This window comes from Sminthopsis crassicaudata, chromosome 2 (genome assembly GCF_048593235.1).
Source record: "Sminthopsis crassicaudata isolate SCR6 chromosome 2, ASM4859323v1, whole genome shotgun sequence".
In the NCBI taxonomy this organism is placed as follows: domain Eukaryota; kingdom Metazoa; phylum Chordata; class Mammalia; order Dasyuromorphia; family Dasyuridae; genus Sminthopsis; species Sminthopsis crassicaudata.
In genome coordinates this window covers 527995964-528017261 of record NC_133618.1, presented here as the reverse complement: position 1 = coordinate 528017261, position 21298 = coordinate 527995964, and the positions used below count along the sequence as shown (strand labels likewise).

At 32.9% G+C, this 21298-nt stretch overlaps 1 protein-coding gene across 3 annotated transcripts in view; it reads left to right on the top strand.

The window, feature by feature from the left end:
- The window catches only part of RFX7 (regulatory factor X7), a 182691-nt gene that overhangs the window by 92792 nt on the left and 68601 nt on the right, over positions 1-21298 (top strand). For all 3 annotated transcript variants that reach the window (XM_074294596.1, XM_074294597.1, XM_074294598.1), the window contains exon 2: positions 7660-7693. In XM_074294596.1, the coding sequence (XP_074150697.1) occupies positions 7660-7693 (34 nt within the window). The remainder of the gene's footprint in view (positions 1-7659; positions 7694-21298) is intronic.

Sequence of the window (21298 nt, the reverse complement as noted above, 5' to 3'; positions counted from 1 at the left end):
AGTTTTTTTACTTTCAATTTTATTAATCTACCTTTTATTTTTTGAATTTCAAGTTTTGTGTTTGTCTGGGGGGTTTTAATTTGTTCCTTTTCTAGCAATTTTAGTTGTAAGCCCAATTCGTTGGCCCTCTCTTTCTCTATTTTATGCAAGTAGGCTTGTAGAGATATAAAACTTCTCCTTATTACTGCTTTGGCTGTGTCCCACACATTTTGGTATGATATCTCATTGTTGTCATTTTCTTGGGTGAAGTTATTAATTATGTCTATGATGTGCTGTTTTACCCAATCATTCTTTAATATAAAATTATTTAGTTTCCAATTTTTTTTGGTCTATTTTCCCCTGGCTTTTTATTAAATGTAATTTTGATTGCACTGTGGTCTGAAAAGGATGCATTTACTATTTCTGCCTTACTGCATTTGATTTTGAGGTTTTTATGTCCTAGTATATGGTCAATTTTTGTATAGATTCCATGAACTGCTGAGAAGAAAGTATACTCCTTTCTGTCTCCATTTAGCTTTCGCCAAAGATCTATCATATCAAACTTTTCTAGTATTCTATTTACCTCTTTGACTTCTTTCTTATTTATTTTGTGGTTTGATTTATCTAATTCTGAGAGTGCAAGGTTGAGATCTCCCACTATTATAGTTTTGCTGTCTATTTCTTCTTGCAGCTCTCTTAATTTCTCTTTTAAGAATTTAGATGCTGCACCACTTGGTGCATATATGTTTAATATTGATCCTGCTTCATTATTGATGCTACCCTTTACCAGGATATAATGCCCTTCCTTATCTCTTTTAATTAGATCAATTTTTGTTTTTGTTTGATCTGAGATGAGGATGGCTACCCCTGCTTTTTTGGCTTTGCCTGAAGCATAGTAGATTCTGCTCCACCCTTTTACTTTTAGTTTGATATCCATAGAATATTAAAAGACATATTGTAATGTTTCAAAAAATATTAGGTATGTTTAGTAAAATTTTAAGAGGACATGGATAAGGATAACACAGGATAGGAAGTTGTGAATTTGTTGCAATTTGTGTTATTAGAGCAGTGCTAACACTAAAATCATGAATCTGTTGAGGTATATTTGACAGATTATAAAGCTTTATATTATTAATTTAGAGCTATAAGAAATCTTAGAGGTCATGTAGGCTAATTTTTTATTTTATAGATGAGGAAACTGAGACTCAGAGAGGGGAAATGACTTGCTCAAACTCTCACAGGTAATAGTCAGTCAATGTATCAGTAAGCATTAATTGAGTACTTTTTCTGTGCCTAATCCTGTTCTTGACTTGAGGGATACAATGACAAAAATGAATTATTTAATTTCTATAAGTAAATAGCAGAGCAGGTTTCAAAATCAATTCCTTTATTCCAAATCAAACTGTCTTTCCATTATATATGTTACATTACTTGGGAAATAGTAACTTTGGTTTGGCAAGTATCTAGGTATTTGCTTATTTGTTAATATTGTCATAATGCTTTTATGAATTTTTTACGGGTTTTATGAATTTGTAAACATAATAAAGTGACAATCCTATTTAATTCTTAATGGAATCTTTTTAATAAAATGTATTGTTGTAGTTGTTTTTTGCTGAGACATTTGGGGTTAAATGGCTTGCCCAGAGTCACACAGCCTGAAAATATCATGTGTCTGAAATCAGATTTAAACTCAGGCCTTCTGATTTCAAGGCTCGTGCTCTATCCACTGTGCCACCTTGCTGCCCCTAAAATGTATTTCCAAATAAAATATTGGCTTTCAGCTATATTTGTATGGAGACCAAAAATGTGATTATTCTTAAGCAAATTGAAGACATTTAACATATTATATACCTTGGAAATATATTTTCTTAACTCTACTATTTTGTGTTGCCAAAACATAAGACATAGCAGCTTTATCCAATTTCCATTTTTGACAAGGTTACTAAACTGCTAGATAAGGAGACTGTTATAGTTAGCTTTATTTTAACAAAACATTTTAAAAGTCTTTCATGGTGTTCTTGTGAAAAAAACTAAGGAAAAGTGTAAACTTGACCAAAGTAATATATTCAGACCTGGTTAAATGATGGTACTTCAAATAGATATTACTGATTTGATATCATTTTGACAGGAGGTATTCAGAGGACCGTCTCAACAATCAGTGTTTGTTATCATACTTTTAAAACATTTCTAATATTGACTTGGATAAAGGCATAGATGCCATGCCTTTACAAATGAAAACACAAACAAACACAAAACCTGGATGAAATAGTCCATATACTGGATGACAAGGTCTAGGATCCAAAAATGTCCTGACAGATAGGACTTATTGGGATCTAATAAAACGATACTGAAAATGAATAGATAAAAAGTATTATCTTTGGATTCTAAATGTCAAGCTCACAAGTAAAAGGAGAGGAATAGTTAGAAAGAAGTTCAATTTTTACAATCTCATTACAGGTTGAATATGTTATGACAATCAAAAACATTAATGCAGTCTTGGCTTATTTACAGAGAGACATATATAATAATATACAAGAAACCAAGGAAATAATTTAGGAAGCAATTTGGGATGATAAGGCACTATAAAAGAGAGATCTCATGTAGACACTTGAGATGATCTTTGAAGGAAAGTAGAGCTTCTAATGGAAGGTGGAGGTGAGGAAGAAGTGCATTTAAGGTATGGAGGATAGCCCATTCAAAGACATGAAGATGGAGAGTTGGATGTGAATTTCACCTTTAAGCCTTTGAACAGCAAAAAAAATCAGTTTGGCTGAACTATGGAGATTATGGAGGAGAGTAATTACCATAAGGCAGAAAAAGTAGCTTGGAACCTAGAGAGGAAAGGCTTTTCCCAACACAGGAGTTTGATTTTAATTCTAGAGGCAATTGGGAACTACTAGAGTTTAATAAGTAGGGTGGTGACTTAGAGTTGTTCTTTAGAAAAAATCTGGCAGGGGGGCAGCTAGGTGGCGTAGTGGATAGAGCACCAGCCCTAAATTCAGGAGGACCTGAGTTCAAATCTGGTCTCAGACACTTAACACTTCCTAGCTGTGTGACCCTGAGCAAGTCACTTAACCCCAGCCTCAGGGGGGAAAAAAAAAAAGAATAGAAAAAATCTGGCAGGCATATAGAGAATAAATTGGAAAAGGAAGAGAATTGAAGAAGGAAACAAATTAGAAAATTCTTGCAATAATCCAGGTAAGAGGTTTGAGGGCTTGTACCAAGTGATTGTGAATGAAGAAAAAGGAAGTGCAATAAAGAATCAATTAGGAAAGAATAAAATGAAGGGAATGAGAAGAGAGAACAAGCATTTATTAAGTACCTACTATGTACCAGACACAGTGTCAAGTGCTTTACAAACATCAATTTAATCTTCACAGCAGTCTTCTGAGTTATGTGTTGTTATCCAATTTTACATTTGAGATTTTATTTACACATTTATTTTTTACAATTTTTATTTATTTATTGTAATTTATTTATTACAATTTTACACTGACAGATAACATTTAAATGATTTGCCCAGAGTAAGAGCTAGTATGAGTAGTTGATTAGCCCCTAAAATTTGTATATAATAATTAAATTTGGGACTGATTTACCCAGTATGTGCTTGAGGTATTATATGTGTTGCTTTAGATGAAGTATTTGTTATTTATACATAAAAGTAGTGTTTTAATGTAACTAATATATTATATTTTATAATGCCTAATGAATATGTCATCAGATCACATGGGTATGATTTAAGGAACATATTTTATGAATGTTTGGGGAACTGATGAAAATATTTAAGGGATTATATATAGTGTATAGAATATCTGAAAAACCATGAGCAAAGACTCATACAACAGCAGCAACAAAAAAATATCCCAAAGAAAAAGAACAGCAAGAAAACAAAATGGGTTTCTGATAAGGCTTTATAAATTGCTGAAGAAAGAAGGAAAGCAAAAGTTAAAGGAAAAAAGTAAAGATTATGTAGCTGAATAAAGAATTCCAGAGAATAGCTCGGAGAAATAAGTTTTTTTTTTAAATGACAGTGCAAAGAAATAGAAGAAATAATAGAATGGGAAAGAAAAGAGATCTCTTCAGGAAAATTGGAAATATCAAGGGTACGTATCATGTAAAAAATGGGCATAATAAAAGTGGGCTTAACAAAAGTAGAGGAATCTAAGAAGAGGTGACAAGAATATACAAAAAATATACTTATGTGTATGAAAACTATATAAAATAAAGATCTTGATATTCTTGATAAACATAAAGGTGTGGCTATAGATATGGCTAGGGCCATACATCTTGGAAAGTGAAGTCAAGTGGGCCTTAGGAAGCATTGCTAACATTACAGCTAGTGGAAGCATCAGCATTCCAGCTGAAATATTTAAAATCCTAAGAGATGATGCAGTTAAAGTGTGCACTCAGTACAGCATATTTGGAAAACTCAACAACGGCCACTGTATTGAAAAAGATTCATTTATGTTCCAGTCATAAAGAAAGGAATAACAAAGAATGTTCAAACTATAGAACAGTTGTGTTTGTTTCATAGGCCAGTGAGGTTATGCTTAAGATTTGCAAGCTAGACTTTAAAGTATGTGACTTGAGAAGTGCAGTCTTGAAGAGGCAGAGGAACTAGAGACCAAATTGCCAACATTCAACAGATTATGAAAAAAAAGCAAGGAAGTTCCCTAAAAAATATCTACTTTTGCTTTGTTGTCTACACTAAAGCCTTTGACTGTTTGGATCTCAACAAATTGTGGCAAGTCTTCAAAGAGATAGGAATAAGAGATAATCTTACCTGTTTCTTCTAGAATTAGTATGTAAGTCAAGAAGCACAAATTAGATTCAAACATGGAATGACTATTTGGTTCAGGATTGCAAAAAGGAGTGCAGTAAGGCTGTTTACTGTTACCTATTTAATTTCTATTCAGGGCACATTATGTAGAATGCGAGGCTGGATGAATCAAAAAAGTGGAATTAAGAATACTGGGAGAAAAATCAACAATCTCAGATATGTAGATGATACCACTTTGGCAGAAAGTAAAGAACAATTAAGAAGTCTCAACGACAATAAAAGAAGAGATTGTAAAAGTTGTCTTTAAAGCTTGCTTTTAAAAACAACAACAAAAACCTAAGGTCATGGAATCTGATTCTATTACCTCTTGGCAAGTACAGGGAGAAGAAATGAAAATGTCAGGTTTTATATTTTAGGGATCAAAAAATCACTGTAGCTCATGACTGTAGCCATGAAATTAAGATATTTGCTCCTTGGAAGGAAAGCTATGACAAATCTGAATAGCATACTGAAAAGAAAAATAGACAAATGTCCATTTTGTCAATCATATGGGTTTTATTAGTAAAGTATGTCTGTGAGAGTGTACTCTTAGGAAAGCTGAGTGGTGCAGAATAGATACTTTTGAATTGTGATATCTGGAGAAGTCTTTTTGAGAGTTCCTTGAATAGCAGAGATCAAATAAATCAAGAAATTAACTCTTACTGTTTATTTGTTTTCCTCAGTGTGTGTGTGGTGTGTGTGTGTGTGTGTGTGTGCGCCCACTTATGTGTGCACATGCGTGTTTCCTTTACCAAACTGTTGACTTTTTCATGATTTTCTTTGCATCACTGTCATTTCTCTTCCTAATTTTTTCTCTACTTCTCATTACTTGATTTCCAAAATCCTTTTTGAGATGTTCCATGACCTGAGACTGTGTCATATTTTTCTTGGAGTCTTTGAATGTGGGAACTTTGCCCCCAGCCCTTTGATTTTTAACTGGGATGGTGATTTTGGAAGAGTGTTAGCAAGGCATGCCTAACAAAGAGTAATTGAAACATTTTAAAAAATCCACATAAAAGAACAAAAACAAGCATAGATTAAGTAGAACAGTTTTGAAAGTCACATGGAGTTTACTCTGTGCTAAATTTAAAAAGAAGTGAAACTTATATAAAAACAATTCTACATTCTACATATCAGTTTTGTATCTTGGTAGTAATTTGTCACAAAATTATTTGTTATTACATCTTGCCAAGAAATATTGTATGATTTTCACACATGAATGAAAAATATCTTGTAGGAGAATTATCAAGGTAGTATTTTCCTCTAATGAAACACTTAGTCCAAAATTTCAATAGAACTGATTTCATATGCATTACCTCTGCTAATTCAAATTATGATTCATTCATCTCCACCTATCCTGTGCTACTTGACCTAGAAATTTACAAGAGGGGTTCATGCATATTTTTCTTTCACTTCTCTTGCTAGTGTCTATCCAAGGAGGTTAGACAATCCACTTCTAGGTGATTAGTTCGTCATCGTGTTTTTTGTTTTTGCTTTTGTTTTTTGTTTTTTTTACTGGTTGTGTATTTCTTTAATAATGTTCTTTTAATCACTTCTGCAGTCTTCCTGGGTATTATGTATTGAAGCCTTTTAGATGATATTTAAATTCAGCCACTGTGATAGTTATTACTTAATTTCATTGGAAAATTGTTGGTATTAAGAGATGAGCCCTAAAACCTGGTTTCATTAAAAGGATTGTGTAGTTTTTCAAAGATAATCTTGCTGGTTCTGTTTTTTTATTTTTTGTTTTCATTTTTAGGCTCAACTCAGTAAACTTTTGTACGTTAGTATAGTCATGTAAAAAGGATAATGACTAGAGACAGTGAATGTGGATTTAAATATTTCCTTTCTTTGATACTTAGTATCAGATCTTGGGAAAGGTACTTATCCTTATTAGGCCTCAGTTTATTTATATGTAAAAAATATAGGTTATACTAGATGGCCTCTGAGATCCCTTTCAAATCTAATTCTGTGATTCTATATATGTGTGTGCTAATATATAGGTTCAATACACATTGTCTATCCAACTATATATTAAATGATTTTTATAAAAAATAAGCAATTGAACAAACAGAATTTTGTACATAATTTATCTCTTTAATGTTTTCTACATAGAAATATATGGGAAATTACTTATGTAATAAAACTTCTATAAATTGCCTTATTCCCCTATTAAAGTTATTAAATTATCTCATTTTCTTAATATTTATTACTGTTTTTTTATTTTTAAACATCTTTAATGGTTCTTTTTTATTTTTCTAATGTATTTTGTGAGAAGTTTCCAGATTCAAAATTATATTGTTTCCTTTTGTTTTTAAATGCAAAGGAAGGCATCATCTGAAGTTATACACAGGTAGTAGAATTATAATAATAATTTGATATTATATGTCTTATGTTCTGAGTTCTAAATATATAACTTCAACACTTACTTTCCCTTTAATAGGATATGAATGACTTTTCAGAACATGGTTAGATATTAATACTTAGAAGTAGTTTCATTTGCTAAGTGAGTAGAGGGTGTGTATGTGCATGTATGTGTTAAATAATGGTGTACTTAGAAAATATGTGGGTAATTCTGATAAATTGTGAAATTATATTACTTTGTTTTAAAGTTGGGAAATACATAAGTAATAAATTGGTTTTCCTCCTCTTTGTGTGTGGGACAAATTGTAAGAGATTTCTACATTAGGATTTTTTATTAGGAAGAAGATAGATACTTTTATTCTCAGGAGCAACAAGCAAAAGACAGACAAATTAGCATGTGTGCTTTGAAATATTATAGTTAAAAGCCAATAAATATATCACAATGATTAATTTGATTTCCCCCCTCTTTTTTTTTCTTTCTTTTTTTTTTTTTTTAGCAAAACTGTACAATCTAAAGTGGACTGCATTTTGGTAAGTAAAAACATTATTTAAGCTCCCTTAATTAGGCTAGCTTACTTACATTTGAAATATGTTAATCTTTGTTAATTACTGTTTCAAAATATATACTGATTTTAACAACAACAGTTATAGTCTTAAAAATAGCCTCAGGGTTCAGGGCCACAATGTTTTCTTATATAATTACTTCAACAAAACAACAAAACCATTACCAGAAGACAATGCTTAGTTATTTAAAACTTACTATATTTTGCTAAAAATATTACTGGAAGTAAATATGTTAACTAAACTGGATTTTTTTCTTCTACTAACTATATAAGTTTGGTGTTTTTGAGGGGATGGGTGGGAGGTTAGTATTTTTTTTTTTTTAAGAGCAAATATTAACATGTTGGTTTTGTTGTTTTGTTTGCCTGCATATGGTTTTTCTGATTTGGGTTAGATTTTTTTAGACTTAAATATGATTAATTTAATGGTTTAATTTTAGATTATTTTAGTAGTTCTTAGCTCTTGCTACACATATAGTTGAGTGGAATATGATGCTTCAGTGGGGGAAGGAGCATGCAGCTGTTCTTGCTACTGGAATAGTGCTGACTTGGATAGCTCTCTTTTCTGGGTCTCTTAGAATCATCAGCTTCTCAGTAGTGTCACTTCAGTAAACCAATCTTTCCCCTCATTTCTAGACTTGTGAGTCTCCCCTACCAAGCCTAACAGAAAGATATTAAGTGGGTGCTTGACTATATCTTATTGGCCAGAAGTCATAGTGAGAAATAAAATAAGTAGGGAAGAACTACAGTATTTCTATGTTGATTTCAATGTAGTTTCTGGAGAAATTTGTTCTTTTTTGATAGCATCAGGTGATTATCTAGCTTGTCTGTTTACTGAGAAATTGGGAGGTTAGAGCCTTTTGTAATTATTAGTTATGATATGTGCATGCAAATTATAAATATCTAATTAGAATCAACTGTTTTCACCTTTTCTGTTTATTCTAATAATTATAGAAATAAGTATAATCTTTGTTCTTTATCTTTGTTAGAGTCCAAAGTTTTTGGAGAGAAATTTTAAAGCTATATGAATATATGAACTCCTTTCTAATTCAAGTGTACATTGGTTGTATTTTTAATTAGTATATCATGAGACATCTTTGCTACAGTGCACTGGATTTGGAATAAGAGGATGGGAGGTCAAATCCTAGCATTGCTCCTTATTACCTTTATAACCTTAGGCAAGTTACCCTTTCTAAGCTTCAGTTTCCCTTTCTGTATAAGGACAAGGTTGAGCTAGATGATCTTAAGGTTCTTATAACTCAGAATTTTATTATTTAAAATATAAGACATAATTAAGATTAAAATTTTCAATAATCTTTGCAAAAACAGCCTATGAATGCCATTTATTATTTTATTTTAGTAACAGTTAAATATGCATTTGTTATGATCAGAACATTCAATTCAATTCAGATTAAATTCCAAACATTTGATATACATTTATGTACTGTGGTCCTGAATTACTTTGTGGGTACACTAAGACAGAAATGAAACCTTCCCCTTCCTGTGGTGAATTTACATTCTTCTAAGAAAATATAAATGTAAATATAACATAAAGCAATTTAAGGAGACTGTGATAACAACTAGAGATATCAAGGAACTCTGTAGAATAAATTAAAAAGTTGTTTGATATTAGTGAACATGGATAATCTAATTTATATAAAATGTATGAATAGAAGTGTAATAGGAAATAATGGTAAACTATGGGCAATAAACTCAAATGGTATAGCTTCCTGATCAAAAATAAATAAATAAATAAATAAAGTTGACAGGGTCATTTCTCAATGGTCTTCTTCTATTATGTATTAAATATCAATGCTTTGAGGTATCCTCCCTATAGGAATATTTTATCTTAGGATAGTAAGTTAATCTGATTTAAAATTTATTGATAGGAATAGCTCATCAACTAATACATTGTTTCCCATCTTGTAGGCCTCAGACAATCTGCTGATGGGAAGAAGTAGAGTTATTACAAGGGGTCACTGAATTCATATGTCTACCAAGCATTGTCATGTTTTAGTTTCAGAACTATAACCATAGCATTATTGACAATGTTTGTCTATCTATCTCTCAAATAAACGAGCCAACATATTTTCTTGTAGACTAAATATCACCAATGATCTATTAGATATCTCAAATTAGAATTCTTTCCCATGCCATCACACCATATTTTTCCACCTTCTTTTTCCTTCCTTTTTAAAATTTCTTAGTGAATAAATTTAACTCTACACTGACATACTCTCCCAAGTCCCTTTTCTCCTTACCCACCAGTCTTGTTCCTGCAAAGTTTCAACTCAATATTCCCATTGCCTGTTGCTTCACTTCTACTCACATGCTGCTGAATAATGTTTGAGAAAATAATAAAACTATGCTGACTACTACAGATATGTGTATAATCCCAATTGGTCCCTCACTGCATCAAGGTATCTTTTTACAAATGTCTAATTTATTCACTTTTTCCTTACCATAGCAACTTTTCCAAACCTTTTTGTTCTTCCCCAAACTCCTTTCACTTCTCTCCTTTAACCTCACTCTTTTTCTTAATTCTAGTTTTGTTTCCTACTTCTTTCATTTGAAATTATATTTTGCAGAGTTGCCACTAATTCTTTAATTGTCAAATCTAATGGCCTTTTCTTCCCCCAACCATCATCATTCTTGACTTCTTTGCTGTCTTTGGCATTGGTCAACTTGAGATTTTCTTTCCATTTTCTTTGACTCTTCTCTATCCTGGCTATGCTCCTCCTTATCTGACTTTCCTGACCACCCTACTTTCTCAATCTTCTTTGCTAGATCTTCATCCAGGTCAGGCCCACTAAAGGTGAGTGTTCCACAGGGCTGTCTTGGGCCTTCTCTTCTTCTCCTTTTATGCTATTTCATTTGGCTTTCTAATCGGCTCCAGTGGTTTCACTCATTTCTATGCTGATGATTTTTATCTTCTTATCCAGATCTAATCTTTCTCCTAACCTCTAGATTTGTTTATCCAGCCGATTATTGGACTTGACTTATTAAACTCTGCATTTCCAAAATTGAGTCTCATTATTTTCTCCAAATTCTCCCCCTTCTGAATTTTCTTATTATTGTCAAAGGGACCACTATCTTCCCAGGCCCCTGTGACTCATAACCTCACTGCCATCCTCATTCCTCACTGTCTGTCCATATCCAGTCTTTGCTAACTTCGGTCAGTTTTATTTTTCTAATATATCTACTATTTGCCCCTTTCTTTCTCCTGTGATGCTGCCAGAACCCTAGTCCATATTCTCATATTCTTCACATTTGGATTCTGGCAATAGTCTTCTCTTTGGTCTCTCTGCCTCAAATCTCTCTTCACTCCAGTTCATTTTCCCATTCAGCTGTCAATTTGTTCTTCCTAAAGCACAGATCTGGCTGTGTCACACATCTAACTCCAGTAGTTCCCCTTTCCTCCACAATCATATATGAAGTCCTTTGTTTAGCTCTTTCAGAGTCTTTCACAACTTCACTCCCTCCTATTTTCTGGAGATAACAGGGAATGTCTCTTAGCACCTTACTCTTTGCCACCTCCTCTGAAGTCCATTGATGTTTTATCCATCTTTATATTCCAAGAATTTTCTTGTTCCTAAAAAGGCTCTCCCTCCTCATCTCTGCTTCTTGACTTACTTGGTTTCCTTCAAGTTGGAGTTAAAAATTGCATTTCCTACAAGATGGCTTCCCTGATTTCCCCTTAATGCTAGGATCTTCCCTCTATTGATTATTTTCAATTTAAACTGTATAATCTTGTTTGTATTTAGATGTTTTCATGTTATTGCCTTGTTTTTTGCCTTTTTCCAAGTTTAGCATAATGCTTGGCTTAATAAATTTTTATTGATTCAGTGATGGTCTAATATAAGTCTAAAATGTAATAGAAAAAGAAAAATATGACTAAATTGTTGCTTTTGTTGCTTACTAAATCTGTAGTTAAAATGCAGTTAGAATTAGAATGGTCACATTAATGATTTGAAAAGCTTTGAACCCTGCTCTCCAGAGACATAACTTCTTATGTAATGATGCAACTCCTTACATAATGATGCAAATTTCATTCATACGTACATACATGTATTTATACACACATACATGAGAAGACAAGAGACAGAAACATGGGGGAACGAGGATGCTGCTAAAATCTTAAGTGCATTTTAAAATCTTAGTAACTTAAAATTCATTAAGACTTTTGAAAAACCCTGTACATGCTTATAGCCTTCTCATTTAACTTGATTGTAAGATTGCTTTATTTACTCCAGTGGGAAATAAAATTGTTCAACTTTTTATCCTCTTTTATAATTCCTTTTAAAGTAAGTTTTAAAATAATACCTTTAAAAAAGCAGGCATGCTGTTTTTTAGAATGATCTTATTTGAGAAAGAATTTTCAATTGTAGTAATACATTTATTAATTCTTTGGAAATACAACTTATCTCTAAGATTCCTGCCAGAACAGGAAGCACATCTTCCATTTCTACATACTCACTACAACAAATTGATGCCAGAGTGAATAATGATCAAATAACTTAAAGTAAATTACTTCTTCCACCTAAAATTTAATATTTTCTGATATTTGTTATCTTCCAGCCATAAGTTCACAGGCAGTAGGAAAGGAAATGTCCAGAAAATATGCCCATATTGTCCTTGTTCTTGCAAAACCATATGTGAGGCAGGAAAAGTAGAGGCTTCCCTCAAGAAAGTCTTGAGGTGGTCAGAAAGCCCCAGGATTTTATCTTTAAAAGTTCAAGGAGTAGCAGTAATCAGAGCAATGTTGCAATGATTAGATCTAAAAAGCCAGGAGCTATAGGCCTCTTTACCTTTCTGATTGTGTACTATGCACCTCAAAGATTCAGGTGGGAGGCCTAATCTAAGAAAGTGGAGGTCAGCCTAGAACAGGAATAAGCAGAATTAACCACCCTACCCAATATGGTGGAGAGGCTGACCCTGACATAAAGTTCTGCTAACCCAACGAAAATATCAATTAGTATAAAAACTTATTGTCACTCTAGAAATCCCCCAAAATAGTTGCTGTCAGCAGTGACTCATGGGGAAAAAAACCCCCACCAAAAAAAATTAAATAGATTTTCCATAAGGACTATAAACATAGAAATGAAGCAAGAAGTTAAAAGTGAAAGAAAACCTCTGGAAAAAAACAATTGGAAGGAGAATAACTATATTATAAACAAAATAATAAATTTTAACTTAGAAACAAAATCCCTGAAAACTAGAATATACCAAATAAATGAATAAGACCAAAAAAAAAAATCAGAAAAAAATCCAAAGATGGAAAAAAAATAGAATAGCTGCTAATAAAAACAGCTGACTTGCAAAATAGATCAGGAACTAATTCAAGAATCATGGACCCCATTAAAACCATGATTAAAAACATAAAAAATGGCCACTCTATTTCAAAACATCATAAACTATTCAAATTTATTAGAAATTAGAAGGAAAGGGAAGATAGAAAGAATCTACTGATCACTTTCTAATAATCCACTGAATACTTTCCCAAAGGGAAAGTTCCAAGAATGTCAAAGTCAAAATCCAGAGCTTTCATGTCAAATTAAAAATACTTTAAGTACACTCTAGAAACAAGGAATTCAAATATCAGGAACCACAATTAGGATCACACAAAGCTTGACAACTTCTGCTTTAAATGAGAGGAAATCTTGGAATATAGTGTTGGGGCGGTCATGCAGCTGAAAACTGAACTAGCCCAAAGGAAGTTGGAGATTAAACAAGGAATATCAAAGGGGGCTATAACCCCCCAACAATAGTATTTTAAAAGCAGACTTACATTCAAGAATACTTTACCCTACAAATCTAAGTATAATACTGCAGAAGAATAAAACTGGATTGTTTTTAAGAAAAGACAATTCTTATACTTTTCTGATGATGAATGAATAGAAACTTTGGAATATGAGCTCAAGTGGTTTGCATGATGGATGTGTAATAGTAGAAGAAATGTATCAACCTTAATGTTTTCAAAGGTTAAGCTAAATAAGAAAAATAGTCAGGAAAGAGGTGTTTGTGGGAGGAGAAATTTGGTTCTCATGTTTTAAGAAGAGAAAGAGATAGGAAGGTAAAAGCAATGCTGTAATATAGAATAGAAGAAAATGGGAATGGAACTTCATAAGAATTTTATAATGGGATTAATGAGAATATAAAGTAAACTTGAAGGAAGTGTTTGGAGAGTGAGCATCACTTTTGTCTGAAGCAAAAAGGAGGCTTCAATACACACATTCACATACACTCAAATAGTTTTGTGTAGAAATACTTCAGAGAAAATAAATAGAGAAGCAGGATTGGAGAAGAAGGGATTAAAAGAGATTATAATACTTAGTAATGAAAAGTCACAAACAAATAAACTTCCTATTCCTGAAGAGGAAATTAAAAGGAAAAGTACTGGACTCTAAAGCAGGGGATCTCAAACTATGGCCCTCTGGCCACATGCAGCCTTTTATGCGGCCCTCAGGGTTATGGCAAATGGGCTGAGGGGCGGAGACAGAGTGTGAGTTTTTGTTTTTACTATAGTCAGGCCCTTCAACAGTCTGAGGGACAGTGAACTGGCCCCTATTTAAAAAGTTTGAGGACCACTGCAAGTCTAAAGAGTTATCTTAATTGGGAATTGACTGAACAAATTATGGAATGTGTAAATGTGAAATGGATAAATTAGGATAATTCTGGCTACAGTGAACTGATGCAAAATAAGTAGAAGTAGGAGCTTACCTTATATCAGGATAATAACACTAGAAAGAAAAAAAAAACTTTGAAAGATGAGTTGTGATCAAAAAAAGCAATGGGCAACTGTCTCCAGAATCCATCCCTGATAGAGGTAATTGATTCAACATACAGGAAGAAGAAACATACATATTTGAACATGGTCACATAGATTTATTTTGCTTTATTACTTTTATTTCTTATGAGGGTTGTTTATTGGGGGGTTTTCACCTCCTCTTTGATTTTAACTTGGAATGATGGTTTTTAGAGGAGAGGTTTAGCAACTGATACTAAATAACAGAATGCCATTGAAACATTTTAAAAATTGCACAGACGAGAAGTTCAGAAGGAAACAGACAAGCAAGACAGTTTTGAAACTAACATATAGAATGAAAATGATAGACATGTTTGTATATGCCTTTTTTTAAACAAGCAGTACAAAATTCATGGATTCATGCATAATGCTTTTTATATTCTATCATGTAAAAAGTTCATTTTATTTTTATGTTTAAATTCAGAATTTTTAAAAAGTTAAGTCAATTTCTGCCATAACAAGGTTTTACCCCACTTGATAACTGGATTGCTACTTAGCTAAGATTCCCACTTTGCCATCTGAAGATTTTTAAGAACAAAAGTTATTAGCACTAACATCATAGAACATGTGTGTTCTCTTGAACCAACAGAAAGACAAAAGACGAAGAATTGAAAGGGACTTTAAAAGTGATCTAATTCATCCCTTTTCTGGCAAGAATCCTCTTCAACATCCCCAATAGGAGAAGAACATCTGGCTATAGAGATTGTGTAAACAGCAACTATACTTGTCCCTATTGAGAACAATGATAAATTGAATAGGAAAGTAACTAATAATCCTGTGAGTGTTGTTGGGTTGTATATCATTTTGCAAGTCTTTAACTATGCTAGTTCCAGTTATAAAAGGACTCTAAAGTTGAACCTTAATATATATTCAGAAAGTTATAATAGAGAATCCTTTTATATCTCCCTTTCTAAAATAGTAAAAATACTTTTAAAATAATTTCTTGCCTTGGAAGATTGAGAATGTTATAATTCATTTGAATATTAGATTAATTATTTTTAAGATTAATATCTTTTTTTATATCTTGTGTTATTTAACATATTGTTGCTAAAGATCTTTTTTTTCCCCCAAGTTGTATTTTGTTTGGAGATAGCATGATTAATATCATGGATAGAGTATTCTATTTTAAATCAGTAATTCAGAGGTTTAAATAAGATCTCCGACCCTACCAGTTTTATGATTTTTTGGCAAATTATTTAATCTCTCTGAGCTTCAAATTTTATATCTGTAAAATGGGCGTAATGATATGTATATCAACTTGAACATGTTTTAGAGAAGGGTTATTTATTTGATCATTTGCTAAATGAGAGTGAAAATCAAAAATTAATGTTTCCAGGTGTTTAAGCAATTCCTGTGAACTGGAATATTCAGATGGTACTGTTGACTATAATAATTTTTCTGATGACCAAAAAAGTTGAACATTCATGGAGAGAATCCCACACAGCCATTTTACATGTAAGAATGAGTCTTAAAATGCATAATTTAGAGCAGTGTGTTGTTTCTACATGATGAATGATGAAACATGATATAGAGACCATCACACTCATCAGAATTGAAAGAGACAGTGTCACTTACTTGAGATTTTGTCATAAGCTCAAGAGCTTATAGAAATCAAAATGTATGTTTTTGATGATAGGTTCTACAAAACTATGAATAATCAGTTTAGTAAACATTTATGAACTGTTATAACTATTGTGTATCCTATACTCAGCTAAAAAATATCTTTAGCTGTAGGAATGTCATCCTATTTAATCTGAGAATTGGTGATAGCCTTTCAAACTTTAAAGTACTATATAAATGTCATTTTTACAACCTTAAATGACTACTCAGAAGTACTAGCAAATTTTTAATCAATTAGCAATCAATTAGCAATGTTATTATCTATTGAATGCCTATCACAGTCTTTGTTTTATATGTAAGATATAAAGTAAAACATGATCATATCTTCAAGGAACTTATAGTCTAATTGGGAAGCCATAATGAACACAATTCCCAATTAGAATAAGCAACTAAATACTAGACTATTTGATCATGTTTGTATTTGGAGTCCATTATGGGCTGCTTTGTCAAGGAAGACTTCATAAGTTTAATAAATAACTTTTAATAATTTTAATTTTAATAAAATAACTTTTAAGTTATTTGAAATAGAATGTTTTTCTAGAAAGTCAGAATTCACAAATAACTTTGAAAGATAAGAATGTCTATTATTACAATGAGCAGCTATGATTATAAAGGACAAAAGAAGAAACATGCATGCTATCTACCTCCTAAGATAATGGACAAGTAAGAGACAAACCTCTTCCCAAGAAGTCTGCAGACTTGCTGATGAAACCAGGAAAGGATTTTTATTCACAATCTTAAAAGAATGGGTGTCTGAAATAGACATATCCTTAAGCAGCCAAAGCACAATTTTTTGTATCTTGTCCCAAAATGCAAGTACATCCCCTGATTCCCCATAGCCTGGGTACTTTGGAGGTTAAAGCCTATTCTGAGGACATAAATCCCCCAAGTGAGTCCTCATGCCCAATTATATCTTCTGTTGGCATTCACCTTATTTGGTCATACCTTCCTATGTTGCACGTTCTCTATCATATAGGCATTTAAAATGGTCTGTTTTGTACACATCGCCCTCCTCCTTGCCTCGTGCAGAAGCAACATTTCCAACCACATTTTCTACCTTGCCCCCTTTTAAAAATTTAGCCTTTGTTGTATCTTCATCTTATTTCATTATGACATAAGAAGATTCTAATCTTGATAACATTTCATCAAATGACCCGTGTGACAACCTCCTCTTTGGAAATTGGTTGTTTGATCCTCAATTTCTTTTTCAAGTGCCAGGGTAAAAGGAATAGCCAATTGAACCATTGCACAGGTGGCCTGCCCAATTCCCAGGCAAAGTAAATTGCAGACTGTCTCCAACCACAAAAGAGCTGTGGAAGTATATTCATCCTTGAGAGCTATTCTTCAATTATGTTACAACTTTGAATGCCTGATGACAAAGTCCCTAGGTTTTGGAATCTTTGACCCCGCTATGAAAGACAAGCTGAGGGATTTCCCAAGTCTGGAGGAGAGGCTGGTAATAGCCTAGTGTTCCTTTTCTTTACAGCAGGGAATAGAAAGGACAAAGGACTGCAATTCTTCCCAGGGGTATTGTTTTGGAACTGGAGAATCATGCACTTAATTCCGTGTCTTTCCGTGCCTAAGGAGAAAGGTACTGTCTAGGTGGTGGGGCAACCAGTGGCACAAACATAGCAAACGCTTCTATTCAGACTCTTGAGAATACTTTTCTCATTCTATCCAGACATTGGTGTCTTCATATCCTGTTTCTGGATCTATTGTTTGTCTCAAGTCTTTGACTTTAATAATTTTCACAATCTTAGGATCATTTGGGAGTTTTTGTTCCTCCACTGGAGGTGTTATGACTACATTAAGATTCTCTTTCACCATGATTCCAAATTTTCCTAAGGGATTTATACTTGTTACATCTATTCCCAAACCATATGTTTGACTTACTCTTTCATCTGCATTCTGGATAGTCAGAATTATAGGTTTGCACTTTTAACTATTGACATTTGGGGTTGGCCTTTCCTTTCAACATAATCCAATTTTGACATCAATTTTAGTTTTTTATAACTAGATATCCATTTTAAAAAACTGAATTAAACAAAATATTATTCCAAGTTAGACAGGTAGAACCATAAAATCCTCTTTTTTTATCAGGACACAAATACTTATTATAACTACTTAATAGTCTTTGACTAGTGAAGCCTCCACATTCTAATTTGAAAGGCATCAAACTAAATTGTTTGTGGGGTAGCTTTTTCAGTAATATTTACCTAGATCTTCCAGATGTCCCACATCTTTAGTTTCAGATACTATTGTAGCAGGGGAGGAATACTAATTGTTCTTAACAACCTTAAGGACCTTATTTCATGCAAGTATATCTTTCTAATAAGATATATTTAGTTGTAGGCAGATGATTAGGCCAAATATTCATTTATCCAATGATTACTCATTTTGAGATTGAAAACAGAAAGATTTTATATACTTGGCATGGTATTCATGACTTCTACTGACCACTTCCTTTGAATATGGAAATTTGCTATAAGAGGAAAGAAAAGGGATGTGATTATGACAGAAAACATCTTTAATTCTGTTTGACTTCATAAATGATACAACTATATCTTCTGAGGAGCTCTGTGGCATTTGTCTGGAAAGTGGGTTTACTGACTTAATAGTCTATTGTATACACCTGAATCTAAACTCAAAACAATAACAGTTACAATCTCAAGAGATTTCATCTCAAATAGCAAGTTTCATAAATAGCAAGTAATCACAACCTTAGCTCTCAAGAATCACATATCGTAAATATTAAGTATGCCTTGGTTATTATAAGAGATTCATCAAAGAAAATTCACAACTTAACTTGATATCTAAGGAAATGGTTTTAAGTACATTGCAAGAATGACCTTGCTTTAAGATTATCAATAACCAACAACCAAAAACGTAAGATGTAGAAATATAACAAATGTTAGAAACATTGTCTATAGTAAAACATGTATGTTCTTTTAGGTGACTTTAATACAATCAATTTAAATTAGCCTTATCACAATAACAAAGTTTAACAGAAATAAGAAATTTCACTTAACATCTTTTGATTGTTTTGTTTTCTTCTCCTTCTTGAGTTTAAACCTGTCTTGGTGTAAAAACCAATGATTAGAAATCATTACTATGTGACAGATTCCTGTAATGTTCTGTCCTCTCCAGAAACTGCTGATCCCTCTCTGGGAGGAGATCTGCTGTCTCAACTCAATCTCCCGGCCAGACTCTTCTTCCTTCCCAACTCTGATGTAGAGTAGACTCCCTTGTCCCAGCCCAATGTTGTCTCTTTTATCCTCCCAGAGAAGGGGCGTGTGAGAACTCAAGGGCTTATAGGAAAATTACTTCAGCCAATGAACTTGCTTTTTAAAGGTTGTGTAAACTCCTTTTCATATGTAAACTCCTCCTCAGAAGTTCAAAGGGGTAAACTCCCCTTAAAGGTGGGAACCAAAGGTGTGAACTAGAGAATTGTTAAGTACCCACTTAGCACTTAGTAAGAACCTAACAGATTCCCAGTAAACTTATTCCTTGTTTGAGAACTATATAATCCAAACAAGCTCTTATCCCAGGGCTGATGGACTTTCTCACAAGATGGTTTTAAGAAACTTGTAAAGTTTATAAATTAAGAGAAGTCTATAGGAAGGAGAAAGGAGGTGAGCTCACTGTTCCTGCCTGTTCTCGCAGCTATCCTTATGGACTCTGCCATAGACACTTCATACCACATTCTGTGAAGAAAGGAAGGGAGCTGCATACCCTCAGATCTCTAGAAGAACAGCTGTAACATGAAAAACCAATTCAGATAAGGTTTTCACCTCATTCCCATCTTTCCACATGTTAGTAATTGTCTTACATATTTTCTAAGTGATAACCAAATTTTTTTAGGTATAACTTCTCAACTTACAAGAATAGAAATATTCTGTTTTCTAAAAGACAGTTATAAAACATTGTATGAAACAACTGGTTTTGTTTTTTTTATAATATTATCCCTTGTATTCATTTTTCCAAATTATCCCCCCCTCCCTCCACCACCTCCCCCCGATGACAGGCAATCCCATACATTTTACATGTGTTACAATATAACCTAGATACAATACATGTGTGTAAATACCATTTTCTTGTTGCACAATAAGCATTAGATTCCGAAGGTACATGTAACCTGGGCAGACAGACATTAGTGCTAACAATTTACATTCACTTCCCAGTGTTCCTTCTCTGGGTGTAGCTACCTCTGTCCATCATTGATCAACTGGAAGTGAGTTGGATCTTCTTTATGTTGAAGATTTCCACTTCCATCAGAATACATCCTCATACAGTATTGTTGTTGAAGTGTATAGTGATCTTCTGGTTCTGCTCATTTCACTCAGCATCAGTTGATGTAAGTCTCTACAAGCCTCTCTGTATTCCTCCTGCTGGTCATTTCTTACAGAGCAATAATATTCCATAACCTTCATATACCATAATTTACCCAACCATTCTCCAACTGATGGACATCCATTCATCTTCCAGTTTCTAGCTACAACAAAAAGAGCTGCCACAAACATTTTGGCACATACAGGTCCCTTTCCGCTCTTTAGTATTTCTTTGGGATATAAGCCCAGTAGTAGTACGGCTGAGTCAAAGGGTATGCACAGTTTGATAACTTTTTGGGCATAGTTCCAAATTGCTCTCCAGAATGGCTGGATTCTTTCACAAAACAACTGGTTTTTAAGTATATTTCCTATAAGCTTTTAGTTATTCAGTTTATATTCAGGTTACTAGATGACAAACCAAATTTTAGTTCTCAATTTCAGAAAGAACCCATTATCAATTACTTTTTACTGGATTTCAGAGATAAAACTGATAGGATATTCTTTTTCTAAGCTATTGCAATTCCAGACATTCTTAAGAATTCCTGCCCCTTAAATAAGTTTCCTTTTTGAGTTGCTTTTAAAACCTTTTTAAACTTTTTATAAGATTCAGTTCTTTTTCTTTTTCTTTTTTCTTTTTTTAATTATAGTTTTTTTTATTTACAAGATATATGCATGAGTAATTTTATAGCATTGACAATTGTGCAAAAGCTTTTTTTCCAATTTTTCCACTCTTTCCCCCACCCCTTTCCCCAGATGGTCAGTTGACCAATACATGCTACATATGTTAGAGTATAAATTAAATACAATATATGTATACATGTCC